Source organism: Cutaneotrichosporon cavernicola (genome assembly GCF_030864355.1).
Source record: "Cutaneotrichosporon cavernicola HIS019 DNA, chromosome: 2".
Lineage (NCBI taxonomy): Eukaryota > Fungi > Basidiomycota > Tremellomycetes > Trichosporonales > Trichosporonaceae > Cutaneotrichosporon > Cutaneotrichosporon cavernicola.
The window spans coordinates 199,488-213,730 of NC_083394.1; the positions used below are offsets into that span (position 1 = coordinate 199,488).

At 58.6% G+C, this 14,243-nt stretch overlaps 5 protein-coding genes across 5 annotated transcripts; 2 read left to right on the top strand and 3 right to left on the bottom strand.

The window, feature by feature from the left end:
- Nucleotides 1-36: 36 nt before the first annotated feature.
- CcaverHIS019_0200850 (uncharacterized protein) lies at nt 37-3,743 on the bottom strand (the record flags this gene model as incomplete). The annotated part of the gene is made up of 7 exons (XM_060597058.1): nt 37-387; nt 429-572; nt 615-2,161; nt 2,196-2,391; nt 2,426-3,169; nt 3,328-3,495; nt 3,591-3,743. The coding sequence occupies 7 exons, from the start codon at nt 3,741-3,743 to the stop codon at nt 37-39; spliced, it is 3,303 nt and encodes a 1,100-aa protein (XP_060453989.1).
- A 566-nt stretch (nt 3,744-4,309) lies between these two features.
- On the bottom strand, nt 4,310-5,694 carry CcaverHIS019_0200860 (uncharacterized protein; the record flags this gene model as incomplete). The annotated part of the gene is made up of 3 exons (XM_060597059.1): nt 4,310-5,020; nt 5,054-5,350; nt 5,539-5,694. The coding sequence occupies 3 exons, from the start codon at nt 5,692-5,694 to the stop codon at nt 4,310-4,312; spliced, it is 1,164 nt and encodes a 387-aa protein (XP_060453990.1).
- Nucleotides 5,695-6,540: 846 nt separating this feature from the next.
- uba3 (uncharacterized protein) lies at nt 6,541-8,942 on the bottom strand (the record flags this gene model as incomplete). The annotated part of the gene is made up of 8 exons (XM_060597060.1): nt 6,541-6,733; nt 6,770-6,921; nt 6,957-7,784; nt 7,820-7,919; nt 7,965-8,308; nt 8,342-8,787; nt 8,828-8,858; nt 8,895-8,942. The coding sequence occupies 8 exons, from the start codon at nt 8,940-8,942 to the stop codon at nt 6,541-6,543; spliced, it is 2,142 nt and encodes a 713-aa protein (XP_060453991.1).
- A 245-nt stretch (nt 8,943-9,187) lies between these two features.
- On the top strand, nt 9,188-11,160 carry CcaverHIS019_0200880 (uncharacterized protein; the record flags this gene model as incomplete). Its single annotated transcript, XM_060597061.1, has 3 exons — nt 9,188-9,292; nt 9,329-10,393; nt 10,435-11,160. The coding sequence occupies 3 exons, from the start codon at nt 9,188-9,190 to the stop codon at nt 11,158-11,160; spliced, it is 1,896 nt and encodes a 631-aa protein (XP_060453992.1).
- A 374-nt stretch (nt 11,161-11,534) lies between these two features.
- ryh1 (uncharacterized protein) lies at nt 11,535-13,234 on the top strand (the record flags this gene model as incomplete). The annotated part of the gene is made up of 7 exons (XM_060597062.1): nt 11,535-11,648; nt 11,853-11,892; nt 11,948-11,996; nt 12,100-12,103; nt 12,150-12,222; nt 12,254-12,529; nt 13,176-13,234. 7 exons carry the CDS (start codon nt 11,535-11,537, stop codon nt 13,232-13,234), a joined length of 615 nt encoding a protein of 204 aa, XP_060453993.1.
- Nucleotides 13,235-14,243: the final 1,009 nt, after the last annotated feature.

A 14,243-nucleotide genomic window follows, 5' to 3' on the forward strand; every position in this document is an offset into this window, starting at 1 on the left:
CAACACTTTGAAATACAACAGCACATGACTCTGATCTTACTCGTCAGCGAAGCGAATGCGCTTGCGCGGCTTCGGTTTCGGTGAGCCGTCTGCCGAGCGCTTCTTCACATTGCTCCCGTACGTCATCTCGATGTCTGCGGTCGATGGCGTAACGATCGCCGTAGAGACGGAGCTCGGGTCATTGTCGGGCTCCATCATTGGGGTCGACGGACCTGCGTCTCCATCCACGTCCATAGGCTTTTCCCTCGCTGCATTGGCTCTGCCAGCAAACTCGGCCAGCATGGAGGCATACTTCTCCTCTTCTATGGCACTCGCCGTGCCAGGTGGCACGAGCGAGATCGGGAAGCCGCATTCGTCCGCGCTCTCGGGGTGCACGAAGCGCGGGTGCTGCTGTCAGCTCCACCCGACCATCCAGCTCCACCACTCACCTCCACCAACATGCGCGAGTACCGCTTCTCCTCCTCGTTGGAGCGGAGTGACGACTCGCGTCTCACAATACCCTCCTCGAACGTACCCTCCGTGACGAGAATGTCGATACGCGTCGGCCGCGTCTGGCCTATACGGTGGATACGCTGTGGTCAGCATAATGCAACTCTCGTCCGCTGCAGACTCACCTTCACAGCCTGCGCCTGAACGTCCGGGTTCCACACCGGTCCCAGGAAAATCATGCGGTTCGCGACGGTAAGATCGAGGCCTCGACTTCCGAGCTTCAGGTCCAGGATGCACACAGGCACGCCCTGTTTGAACTCAACAATGGCACGGTTGCGCGCGCTCCGGTCGACCTTGACACCAGCATACACGCTCTTAATGCCAGTCAAGCTGAACGCCTCGCTGAGATGCGCAGACTCCTCCCATGTCGCAAAAATCAGGAACTTGTCGTCTGCAGGTGCGGAGAGGACGGCGCGCACGACCCAGTTGATCTTGTTCGAGACGGACACGGCTGTGATGGTGGCCGGAAGCGGACGAGGAAGGCGGTCGTTGGTGACACGAGCTGCATTCCGTTCCGCCGCCTCGAGGCGCGCGTCGATTGGATCCTTGTAATGTCTGTTCCGCGCCACCTTCGGGGCATTTGGCTTGTCGGCGGCCGCCTTCTTGTCATCACGGTGATGCGAGAGGTCAGGTTCCTTCACTCTCTCACCATCGCGCCACAGCTTCTCCGCCTTTTGCATCACCTCCATGAACGCCTGAGCGCGAGGCTTCTTCGCGCGTTCATCCCAGCCGCTCAATGCCAACTTGTTCGGCATGGTGCCGCGTGTGTTGAGCTTACGCATCTGGATAAGGCTGTGTGCGTCCACCAGGAGTGGCTCGTTGTCGGGGGCCTCGGACCAAGATTCGGCCACAGCTAATGGCAGCGTTGGCACGGAGAACGGAAGCGACGCGGCACCGTTGTCCATCCACTCGCGCCAACCCGGAGTTTCCGCCGCTTCGCGAATGTGCTCAATCGCCTTCTCGATGGCAGCAATGCGCTCTAAAGACATCTTGTCGCGCTTCTTCACCAGGTGCTCCGAAGTACGTCTTATAGAGCCCTCGAGGTCCATATCCGTGGACGTAAACCAGGTCAGGGCAAGATGAAAGTTGATGACCACCTGGTTCAGCGATTCAAGGTTCTTCGAGTGCAGGAGGTAGTCGGGATCTTGTCCTTCAGAGGTGTAAACGTTGGCGGAAACCAGCCCCATGAGGGCATTGTACGTGAGGCGCTGCCAGTGAGAGAGCCGGAGCGGCTCCACGGCCATTGCGCTTGCGGGAAGCGGGACCTCTGCATCGATGACACCTGGACGATGCTTGACCATGACTGCTGACATGAGCTGGCGAACACGCTCAACAGCGCCGTAACCTGGTCCGTCCTTGGCACGGAGGGGTTTCTTGACCCACTTCCTGAAGTCGGTAATGTTGAAGATTTCTGATGCAAGGAAGCCGCTAAGCATGTGTCCTAAACGGTTAAGGTCGCTCTCGTCAGCCTTGGTCCAGTGGCCAGGGGAAGGAGGGCGGAACTTGGACCCCTTTGTACCCTTGAGTCCACCCTTCTTGGTGGTGACATGGTTCGGTTCAAGTGGGGTGGATGAGCGTGACTCGGCTGCAGAATCGACACGCAACATGCCTTCAGACTGAAGGAATGCCTCAGCCGCCGATTCCGTGCCCTGCTTAAGATACTGAGTAGGCGCTGGGGTGAGCTACGAGTACGAATACAGGCTTACTGCCACTGACGATCCACCGTCGCTCTATAGATAGTTGCGTGGCGAGGAGTACAGCGTCGCTCTTGGCATTGGCCGCGTTATTACCCTCGTCGAGGATGATGCGCTTCCAGCGGGCAGATATAAGAGGGGTCGTTGGCGGCTCGCCGTCCTCGTGACGCCCCTCGCGCCGGAATCGGTCGACACTCATCAGGACGATCTGATGTCAGATGTGTCCGGGCTGGAAAGCTCACGTCATACTTCATCAGTTCCTTGACAGGTGGCAGATCCTCTTTGTCGTCTTCAATGACCTTGATGAGTAGAGCGCCAGGGGACAAGTGCTTCTCAGCCTCAGCAAGCCACTGCTTGACCAGGATGGGTGGCACTATCACAAGCGTCGAGGTGGCGACGTACGTCCTCTGTGGAGGGATGTGACGCACGAGTTTGGCGCCACGAGGAAGGCGAACAGGCGGGGGAAAGCGATAGAAGAAGAGCGGCCGCTCGAGGAGACGCTTGCCGTTCGGAGAAAGACCGTCCAGCCGTGATGCGCCCGGATACAGTTTCGACACAATATCAGCACACATGGACTGTAGAGACGGGGTGCCCTTGAGCTCCGCCTCGGACCATTCTGGATCTTCAAGTGCCTCGTCTTCGCCGATCCCGATGGCAGTTCTGTACGTGGCCATGGTTTCGGTCGAGTAAGTACGAAGCTCGTCGTCGTTCATGAGTTCGGTCACGTCCATGCCCTCAGGGATGGATGTGTGCTGGTTGAGCGAGACCAGGATGAGCGTAAGACACATGAGGGTCTTGCCGACTCCCATCTGCTCGCAGAGAATGCCGCCGCGGTTGAGTGAGAACTCGGCCGGCTTGCGCTTGATGTCCATGTTGCTAAGGTTGACGTAGTACTGCTCGCCTGTGGCCGAGGTGAAGCGCGAATACGAGGGGTCAAACATGGTGCCGGGGTTCGTCTCCATCTGGAGCATGCGGGCGACGGAGCGCTGGGGTTAGCCTAGGACGGAGGAAGGTCACACAGCTCGGCCGCGCCCTAACCCCTACTGCTGGTGGCCAATCTCTGCTCATTCGTGATCACTCCCGAGAATAGCTCGGCAACAGAATGGCTGGAACGAAGACAACAACATGCCAACACGCTACTCACAATCTGGTACGCATACAACGTTGTCTCCACCCCATAAGGATTACTGTAGTTCCGCAACCCCTCGAAAACTTCTTCATCACGTATGAACTGCGGCGCGCCGAAGCTCGGTTCTGGGGGATTATCAATCAACGCATAGAGGGCCTGCATGCCCGTCCCAATGTCTTCGGGCTGGGATCAGTGTCCTCCTGTATGGGGGGCTGGGGGAGGAGGACGGAGGGGGAGAGGAGAGGAACTCGTCTCTCTGCGAGGCAGGAGTCACTCACCGGCGGCGCCAGCACCCGTCCCCCACCCCCATCCCATCCCCTCTCCAAAATCTCGAACAGCGCCTTCAACCTCGCCACGGCGTTCTTCCGCGGCCCGTCGTTTGGGATGACCTCCACGCGCACAACTACTTGACCTTGGTAATGATATTCCATTTTGACGGCTAGAGACGGCTCCTGGAGACAGCGGAGGAGGATAGCGGCATCGGTGGAGGAGGGGGAGTCGGCGAAGGTCTCGAGGAAGGCGGCGGTTATGGGTGTCCATTCTGAGGAGGTGGGTGAGGAGGTAGATGATGGGGTTGAGGAGGGGTTGAGAGTGACTGTTCCCAGAAGTAGAGGTTTGGGCATTCTGGTATCAAAGTGAGGAGTGATGGATGGAAGGGAGCGATGTCGACTTGAGATTACTGCCTTTCGAGACGCTGGGTGGCAAAGTGGAGGTGGAGGTTGTGGGGTATAATCGGCTGCCCCACTCTGTCGATGCGGCCATCTCCGGGCCATCCACATCGCGAGCACCCCAACAACTAACCGAGCAGGAGTAGGACCATACGTGCATGGCGGGCGTCTAGTACAGTTGTATCGTATCGGCTACAGTCTATGTAATGGCAGCGTAAGTGTAATGGGTAAAGGGCATGACAGAAATCTCTCTCCGTAAGCAATGGCCTGGTCGTGAATAGGCGCTCGGTTCGCACGTTCCGCTGGCATAACGGGACAAACACGGGCCGCTACCTCTTTGAATCGTCGTCAGGCTGTGAAGAGGCCACATATCCTAGAGGGAGCTGTGCTTCCGGCTGAGGTTGCTGGGGCTGGAGCGTCTCGGGTGGGGGCTCCATCGGTTCAGATCTGGGGTACAGGGCACTGGACGAAGGAACAGCCTTGGCGGGCGTCCATAACGTGCTCCCGCTCCCTGCGTCACCTGTGTCGAGGGACAGTGCGCACGGACGTTCGTAACGGTTCAAAGTGTTTGGCATATGTGAGGTAGTGTTGAGATCGTAAGGGTTGAAAGGACGGAGGTCGCTAGGAGGTGGCCCGGCGGGCGGAACGTATTGCGTAAACTCACTCGGCGCGTTGTCGTCGCGGCTCATACTCATCGTCCCGCCGGCCACTATGCCCTCCCAGACACCGATTTCCATGCCTGGCTGCCAAGCGATCTCGTCGTCGTCGCTGAGCGCCGACACGACGTCGCACTCGGTGGGCATCTGCACCATAACGGCGATTCGCACCGGCTCGCCGTCGGACAGGGAACGGTTGATCTCGGGTGCGCGCGGGGTGGGCCGTGGTGGGTCCTGTGGCGCGGGAATGACATCAAGACCAATGTGCCGTCTGAAGCCGACCCTGGCGGTGCGGAGGCGGCCGCCCGGCGGCTCGGGAAGCGGAGCTGGGTAAGCGGGCTCGGGCTCGGGCTCGGGGGCCAGAAGGGACTGGACGGATAATGGCTTGGGTCAGCTTGCCCGGTCCACGTAGCTTACCTGGATGTCGTCCCAAACTTCCGTCTCCACATCTTCCTCCTTTAAGCCATCTTTCTCCGGCTCGGGAACAGCGTCAAACAACACCGGGATCGGCATCCACCGTCGTTCGCGCCTTGGGCGCACCGGCGTCCATCCGACCCACGGGACGCCCCACACATCGTCGCCCCACCAATTGGTCGGGGCATCGCCGCGCCCAATCGCCAGCTGGGTCTGGGTGCGATATCGTGCTCGTGAGCGATAGCTCCGTATTGTGAGGGCGCCGGCAAGGACGATAAGGGCGAGGAGAATGCCGAGGAACTGCGCGAGTGTCAGTACCGGTAGCAGGGACATGAGGTTGTGGTGAAAGATCCGTAAGAATCACGCTGATAGAAGAGCATCACCGGTGTTGGAGGCTGGGATGCGAAGTAGACGGCGCATATCCACACTGGACAGGGGCGCTTTGCCAAGCCTACCCTCCACAGCCGGAATGAGTCAGAGATACTCACAACAAGGTAGTACACGCCGTTCGTCGTCGCGCCGCTCACTTGGTTCCCGCTTGGCGCTGTCGATGAGGGGAAGATCTGTGTCGCAGAGGGCACCACAGACTGGTAGTCTCCAGGACTCCCCCTGGTCGGGTTCGGGAAGATGTCGACAGCGCTCATCGTTTCATCGAGTGGCGGGTCGCGTGGCGCGTGTCGCTGTTGGCGGACAAATGTAGTTGGGTGTGCACAAAGGATGAGGATGGAGAGGGGGTTTCGCACAGAGGCTTAAAGTCAAGATTGGATATGAGGATGGAGTGTCTATTGTGTGAAGAAGTGGATGGAAGGCAAGTTGACAACCAACTTGAATGATGATATGACGAGTTACAAAGTCTATAGGAGTGCAATAGGGTGGGTGGCAATCCGGGGTTTGTGGGGTACACCTGAAACCCTGAGAACTCCAACTCGTCCAAAGCGAAAAGCCGCCAAAGCCCAACTCAAAAAGTGCAAAAGAGATGGCTTGAAATGATAACAACTGCACATTGTTGAACGCTTTAGGCATACTTGCGAGTGAGCCAAAGAGGAGAAAGAGGAGACGTGAGAGTTAGAAGATGTTGAGCTTGGACGGGAAATGTTTGGTTTGAATGTGTGTGCTGGCGGTTGTTTGGGGAGGCGTTGTCAAGTGGGGTGTTTTTCCTCGCGATGGCTGTGGCGCGTGTGGGTCACAACACCTCCAGACCCCGGACTCCGACCTCCGTAATTGTCGCTAGTCACTGTACAAACCCAGCCTGCGCCAGCTGCACCAACCTTACTCATCCACTCTTCTCTCTATTACTGTACATTCTCTATCATCCTGTCTACAGTTATAACACACTATCATACTGCCATGCACAACTCGCCTTTGTCTCCCATGCAATTCATCTACTTGAAACCGGTGCGGGCCGCACGGTGCAAAGGGCCGAGACTCAAGGCCATGTCCGTGCTGCGTGCGCCCTAGTCCCGGCCCTGCGCGCCTCCCGCCTCACCGCTCTACGCATACGTCACCTTGATCATGAGGTGGAACGGCAGGTTGGGGTCCGTCACAATGATCTCATCGCCTTCGGGCACTAGATCGGACACGAGCTTCTGCAGGTTGCCCTTGGTCTGCTCGTGGATCTGCGGCGGGCCCCACATGAACAGTGGGTCTCCTGTAGAGTACATGAACCCAGGGCGCTTCACCAACCTGGGCGTCAGCCGCGCTTTCTGTGTGTGTACTCACAGCTTCTGCTGCACCGACAGCCACTCCATGAGCTGCTCGAGTGTCCATTCGCGCTTGACCTCGACCTCCATGCTCTCACCGCCGCACACGGGGCAGTCAGGCCGCTTCTCGTACTCCCATGTAAACGTGTACAGCGAGTCGTTGCCGTTGTACTGACGTCAGTGAGTGTCGCATACCTGTTACCCACAAGCATGTAATTGTTCAGCATCGGAGCACAGCTCGTGGCAATCTTGAAAGCCTCGTTGCAGCACGACGCCGCAATGATCGCGTTCGTGCTCGCAATAGCTGGGATAATGTTCTTGACGACGCCCTGCGTGAGGGCCCACGTGACGCCCTCAATGTTGAAAGCCGCAGCGCGCGTCGACGCCTTGTCGTACAGCCACTGGATGTGGTCCGGATCGTCCGTGTCCAGCTTGATGTCCTTGCGGAGTCGTGGCCACTCGAGAACGCTCGCCCACTCGATGCAGTGCTCCGGCAGACGGGGCGTGTTGGCGATGGTGCAGATGGGAAAGGCGGTGGGGGGCGTGTGAATGTCGAGTGAGCATTCGTAGCACGACGAGATTGTGGGAAGGATAACGCGCGACTGGCCTTTGAAGCCCTCGGTGCCGCCGTCAATCAGAGGCTTGAGACTCTCAGGGTTCTCCATATCGACCAGCTCTACCAGCTTGGCATTGATCCAGCGCCGAGCCGACACAGAGTCAAGGCCAGCAATGACGATGTTGAATTGCATGTAGAACGAGTCGGGGTGGTCCTGGATCTTGCTGTGGTGCGGCGTCACCTTAACTCCGGGCACGCGCTTGTTAATGAATGCAGCTGCGCACTCGGCCTTGGACTTGCCAACGTCGGCCTCGCGGAAGAGGAACTGGCGGTTGAGGTTCGAGATGTCAATAGTGTCCATGTCGATGACGTGAATGTTGCCGAAGCCGGTGAGTGCGAGGTCTTGGAGGATCTCGCAGCCCAGACCGCCCGCGCCAATCACAAGAATCTTGCATTTGCGGCGAAGGAACTCCTTGGCCTGTGGGTCAGCATGAGTATTGATGGTCAACCCACTGCTTCAGCACCCTCATAACCATCGGTCAGCGGGCCCTCTCGGTCCAGCAGCTTGTCAATAGAGGCATAGCGAGACTCGTCAGTCACGTAGTTGCCGACACTTTGCATCAGCCAGCTGCTCGACCTACGGCGCGAGGATGCTCACTTGGCTGGGAGGTCCTGGAGCATGACGCGCCAGATCGCCCAGCCCAGACGGCCCTCGCCCTCGCCACCGGTGCCATCCTTGCCACCCAGACGTCTGCGCGCTTCGGCCGCCACGTCGGTGTTGAAGATGCCAGCTGACGAGCGCAATTCGACGAGGCCGCTGACAATGCCAGGTGTGAACTCGGGGTGGCCCTGGATGGTGAGGATCTGGGCGAGGGGCTTCTCGGGCGTGGAAGCAGCGTGCTTCTTGACAAACGAGTGGACGGGGTACTTGTCCGAGCGGAGGAGAAGGTCACACCCTGGTGGCACCTTGGTGACAACGTCCTTGTGCATCTGCTCGACGTACTGATATCAGCTAGCGCAACTCTCTCAGCTCACAATCTTCGAGTCACCGTTGGGCACAACCGAGTCGGACCACCAGTAGCGACCATCCTCGGTCATGCCACACCCATACACTCCAACTTCCCAGCCATTAGTCCCCTGCTGGCACTCGCCTCCGAGTGCCAGCGACAAGATCTGGTGGCCGTAACACACACCAATAACCTTGACATGCTGGAAGTCTGGGGCGTTGGCCAGGTTGCGCATCCACTCGATGAGCTGTGGCCCAAAATGCGAGGTGGTGTCGTACGCGGTGTGCTTGGAACCGGTGAGCATCACAACGTCATACGCATCCGGAGCGCCGACTCGGAGGCGGTCGTAAGAGGGGAACTCGAGCTTGTCAACAACATTGTAGGGGTCGAGGACGAGTTGAGTGTTGGTAGCGATATCGGCGTCAGGGTATGCCTTGAGGGCGTCCTCGAGCCAGCGACGGAAGATCTCAAAGTCTGGCGTCAGCTGGGCGCAAGCAGGCAGAAGGTGACTCACAGGTTCCGTTGTCCTTCTGGACCACGTCGGGCTGGTTGTCAGCTCATATCGGGTGCAGTCAGCTCACTGGAGTGTCGCAGATGAGGAGTGCAACGCGGACGACACGTTTGGTCATGGCGGTTGCTACAGCAAGTGAGTGTTAGAGAGAAGAGAGAATAGAGAGGAGAGGAGTAGGAAGAGTAGGCATAAGTGGGCGACTTGAGGGGGAGGGAAGGTGGGTGACGTGATCTCTATTCAATCCCCCCTTTAGTGAGTCATCGCTTGTCGCTTGATCGTTTGGATAAACTCTAATTGCCACCCAACTCTTCCTTCTCACCATCCTCCCATCATCCTCTCACCATCCCACCCTTCCCGCCCGTCATGTACAATGACGATGGCCTCCGCAAACGCTCAGGGCCTGCACCCCGACTCATAGAGGGCCCGAAAACAGGCCAGCGCAGCTTGTACCAGCAACAAGTTCTAGACGTGAGCTCTGGATACATGAGAGCCAGCTGACTTTAGGAAGACTCGTACACAGAGGCGCTGTCCCACATCATCCAGCGCGACTTCTTTCCCAACCTCCCTCACCTGAATGCTACGAATGACTACCTCTCCGCTCTTTCTGACAACGACCCGGACAAGCTCCGCAGCTCGATCCGCAAACTCGCCAAGCTTGCACAGGACAAGGAGGAAGGTCGTTCACCCGGTCGATCGGAGCAGTTTGACGACACACCGCGCATCAACCGCCCTGTCGATGTCGGGCGGACACCAGTCGGTGCGCGTGGATGGGAGACACCGGGAACTGTGCGTCGACCTTTGGTGGATGATTTCGAGCCCGGTCCCTCGCGCAAGAAGGTGAAGCGGACGGTGCGCGACGATTTGGGTCTCGACGCTTTCCAGCGCAACTACACGTCTGAGGACAACGCCAGTTTCGTGCATGTCATGGAAGAGGAGAATCGGATGCGCAAGGAGGACCAGAACGCATGGGCGTTCGACGTGGAGCGTGTGACCGAAGGACGCCGGCTTGAAGGCGTGGAACGCCGGAAGATGATCCTCGACGCGGCGACGAACGGCGAGTGGCGCGTCGATGCGAACGGCCGTCGCTTGATTACCGGGTTGGGGAGTGGAGGAACCGACCGGACAGAAGGCGAAGCATGGAAGGAGCGCAAGATGATCGAGGCAAAGCCAAAGGAAGACGAGGCAGAGGCGGTGAAGAAGACGGAGAAGGGTAAGGGCAAGGCGCCTGAATCCAGCTCCGCCGTCGCCAAGAGCTCAGCTGGTGCACTCATCAAGGCGACCGACGCATCAGCCGCTTCGGCTCTTCCGCCACCACCATTGCATGAGGAAGAGCTTCCCGCAGAACATCCCCTATCCAAGGCTCTCGTCAAGGCCGGTCTCCCGCCAACAGCGCTCGTTTCCACCGAAGACGGCGCGATCGTTCCACATCATGAGAGCGCGAGCGGCTCAGGTGACGGTCGAGGGCGAGGGATGGCAGAGAAAGCGCGCCGCGACAAGTTGGAGAGCGGCGTGATGGGCGACGACGAACCAGACGTCACGGGCGGACGGATGCAGCAGTGGCCGTACAAGGTAAACTAAAATGACTTTATGGGGACCCCAGCTGACCCCAGGCGATGAACGGTCTCATGTTCCCACCGGACGCGTACGCTAAGCCGTTCGACCAGGAGCGACCGAAGGTGTCAGCACTGCACCCGCCATCGATCTCGCACCGGAACACGCGTATCGCGGATGAAGAGGAGGAGAGCGGCTCGGCACCCTCGATAAGAGGAAGCACTGTGGCCGAGTCCTGGGTGGACCGAGCGATCACTGGCGAGCGAGAGGAGTACGCGCTGCTGAACGAGGCGGACCCAGACCCGGAGGACCTGCCGCCACTAATGACGTACGGTACGCTACTGGCGACGCCTCGAGCGCTGGACGGCTCAACAGATCCCCTCGATGGGCCCAAGTTCAAGTTTCCCGAACCGAAGAGCCGCGACGAGCTTGGTCGCAAGCTGGGCACGAAGGCCAGCAAGGCGATGTCTGAGCGGGCGCGCTCGTACCAGAAGCCCTCGGGAGTGTCTGCCTTGCGCGCGGCGGCCGCGCGTACGCGTATCGGCGACAGTTCGAGCGGAGGCAAGATGGGTCCACCTGCCACACCTCGGCGCGAAGGTAATCTCACTCCTGCTGCGAGGAGTCTCCTCGACCGTAGCCTCGGAAGGACCCCGCGGAGCGGGATGGGGTTGAGCAGCGGAGGGAGTGCACGTGGGGCGGCGATGGAGAGGGGGAGTGGATGGGGTGGAGGGAATCGTGGTGCGATGAGCTGGACGCCGAGTCCGGCACCGCGCCGACCCATGTAGATTCTAGTTGTAGACGTGCAGTCTGCAGTCTTTTGTAGCATATGCTGTTTGATCATGATGATGTTGGACCACGTGGATGGATTGCCTGATTAGGCAAACCCGGTTTCCCCTTTTGCCACTGGACCCATGCACCTCTGCCCTGGGAAGTTGTCGCGTGGCAATCTAGTTGGTATTAGGGTGGCCAGGGTGGACATGTCATCAGCCAACTCGATCCAACCCAGCTCAACAACATCAATCTCTCTCTGATCCATTACTCATCCATTCTACACTCATCAGTTACCTTTAACGTCCATTCGAACCCCATTGAACCACCGCATCGTCCGCTCTCCTTCACCCTTCTCTCGCCGATCCCACCCTCCCCTTCCACGTCCACCATGTCAGCACCAGCCTCCGGGGCCGAGTTCCAGGCCTCAAGCCCGCTCAAGAAGTTCAAGCTCGTCTTCCTCGGAGAGCAGAGCGTCGGAAAGACGTCACTTATTACGCGTTTCGTGAGTCCCCTTCTCCGCGCGCTGCGGATGCAGATGCACGGGCGTCCCACCCAGCCCGGGTTGGAAATATATCATCGGGGGCGAGATGGGATGAATAGACGGCGCTCCGAATGGAATCCAGGATTAGGGGCGAGATGGAGACGAAGGGCGAGAGGGGCGACGGGGCGACGGGGCGACGGCGGGTCTAGGCTGGGCTAACAGCAGATGTACGATACGTTCGACAACACGTACCAGGCGACGATCGGTGCGTCGTGGTGTCCGTGTCCTGGTTGATGACAGGCATTGACTTCCTCTCCAAGACAATGTACCTCGAGGATCGCACTGTGCGGCTGCAACTATGGGACACTGGTGGGTTGGCGCGACCAAACACGAGCTAACTCGCAGCCGGGTGAGCTGCGCGACAGGAGGAGGGAACGGACGTGTACTGACCACCCGCGTGTTCGCTCCGCAGCCAGGTGAGTGGTGTATTGCCCAGGCACTGGCTTAGATGCTCACGTGAAGGAACGTTTCCGATCTCTCATCCCCTCGTACATCCGAGATTCATCGGTCGCGGTCATCGTGTACGATATCACGAGTGCGCACTCCATGGTGACGAGCTGACGCAGACCGCACCTCCTTCCTCAACACGACCAGGTGGGTTGACGACGTGCGCAACGAGCGCGGTGACGACGTGATCATTGTGCTTGTCGGGAACAAGACGGACCTGAATGACAAGCGCCAAGTGACGCAGGACGAGCTCGAGAAGCGCGCAAAGGAGCTCAACATCATGAGCATTGAGACGAGCGCAAAGGCCGGTCACAATGTCAAGACGCTGTTCAAGAAGATTGCCATGGCGCTTCCGGGTGGGAGCACCGAGGCTGCCGCGGCCGCAGAAAACCAGAGTGAGTGGCGAGAGTTGGAGTTGGGGTTGGCAAGTAGAAGGGTGTGTGGGATGAGTGAGAAGATGGGGATGAGTCGAGGTGATGAGCTGTGTTGGCGTGGTTTTCGCCACCCATCAGGCAGGTCGAGGCCCCATGGTCTCTGTTCTGCGTAACGGGTGGCGAAGGCGCCTTGGTGGGAACCCTGATGGGGCAGCCGCAGTTGTCTAACCTTATCCTCATGGCGGTGTGCCAACCTGTGCAGTGTTGTTGTCATCATCAACCACCAAGCAGGCAGAAGTGCCCTGGAGGCATCCGCATCCGTTGCTAGTGGAAGGAAGGATGGTTGAGTATGGACATGACGAGGCGTCGAGAGGCCAAAGGCTGTGATACAGTGGATGATCGCGACGAGGAAGTGAAGCTGAGGCCGGCTTGGGATGAGTCGGGTGTTTGCATCCGCGTGAGCGCTCATTATCTCCCGCGCCAAAAGCATAAGTAGCTGCGATTGTTCTGCTGGGTGTGATGCGGTGATACAGACAGGCGCACAGCATGCTGTGGAGCTCGATAGGAGAGTGACGGGTTGATCACAACAAGCGCCGCGGTAGCAGTTTCAACCTTATCCGCGTTGCGACCTTTCCAGGCACTCGCCACTGGGATCCGCTAACGCTAGAAATCGACGTCTCGAAGCCGACCCAGGAGGTGCCCGAGGCCTCTGGGTGTGCGTGCTAGAAGGATTCTCTGCGGTCTGAGGAAGCGTTCGAGGGGGGCGCTACCAAGCACCTGCATGTGAGGCGGTCGGTTTGCGATAATCTGGATGGGATACCATTTGTTCTTTGTTGGCATGAGAATGTGTCGAGTGCGAGTGGGACCAGTTGTGCGTTGTGGTTGTACGCTTGCCACTAATCCGACGGCACGCCTCCATCTCGGCATTGAGACTGTATCTTGTTCCCGCAATAGCGCGGTTTTGTTGAAGATGACCAAGCATGTTGGGATGATAGGCCCATGCCAGGCCCCGTGCCCCTACCCGTTGACGTTTGGTCAGGTGTCTACCAGGCACGTGCAGGCACATTGGTGTTTGAGAGTACAGCATCATGTTTTGTTGTCAGGTGATGGTAACACCGCCTCGCGGACTCTCCACCCCACCTCTTTACTGCTTACAGTTGTCCCGATCCCGGACAAGCAAGCTTAACGCTTTTACGCTCACTGCCGTTTTTGTCCGTCCTCCCCGAGTTTGGATCCAGCGGAAGGCGACGAAACGCGACCGAGCTCGCTTGAACAAGTTGACGACAGCCCAACTCCTCCTTCCTCCTACCCACCCCACACTTGACACTGACACTGACAATTCCTCGGTCTTGGAGCTACGCTACCCGTCGACGGCAGTACAACAGCCCAATACGCCGCTACGTTGTATCCAACGGAGTCGCGATATGCAACATTCGACATGCCCTGAGGTCCACTCGACATCTGACAAGAACTAAGGAACGCAACGACAACGGCAAAACATGCCTAAATTCCCAGCTCCTCTCTCAGCCTCTCTCTTGGCATGGTCATTCCAGGTGCCCGAGGACAAGGTGAGGATAACATCAGACCATCAGTCCACCAGCCGCCAGCCACACGCCACACCGCCCAGAACCTTGTCAGTGCCTCATGTCGTTACGTTACGTCCATATGTCGTCACGCGTCTCGCCTTGGGAATCCGACGGACAACGAACGGCCTTTGCTTACAACTAAGTGTTAC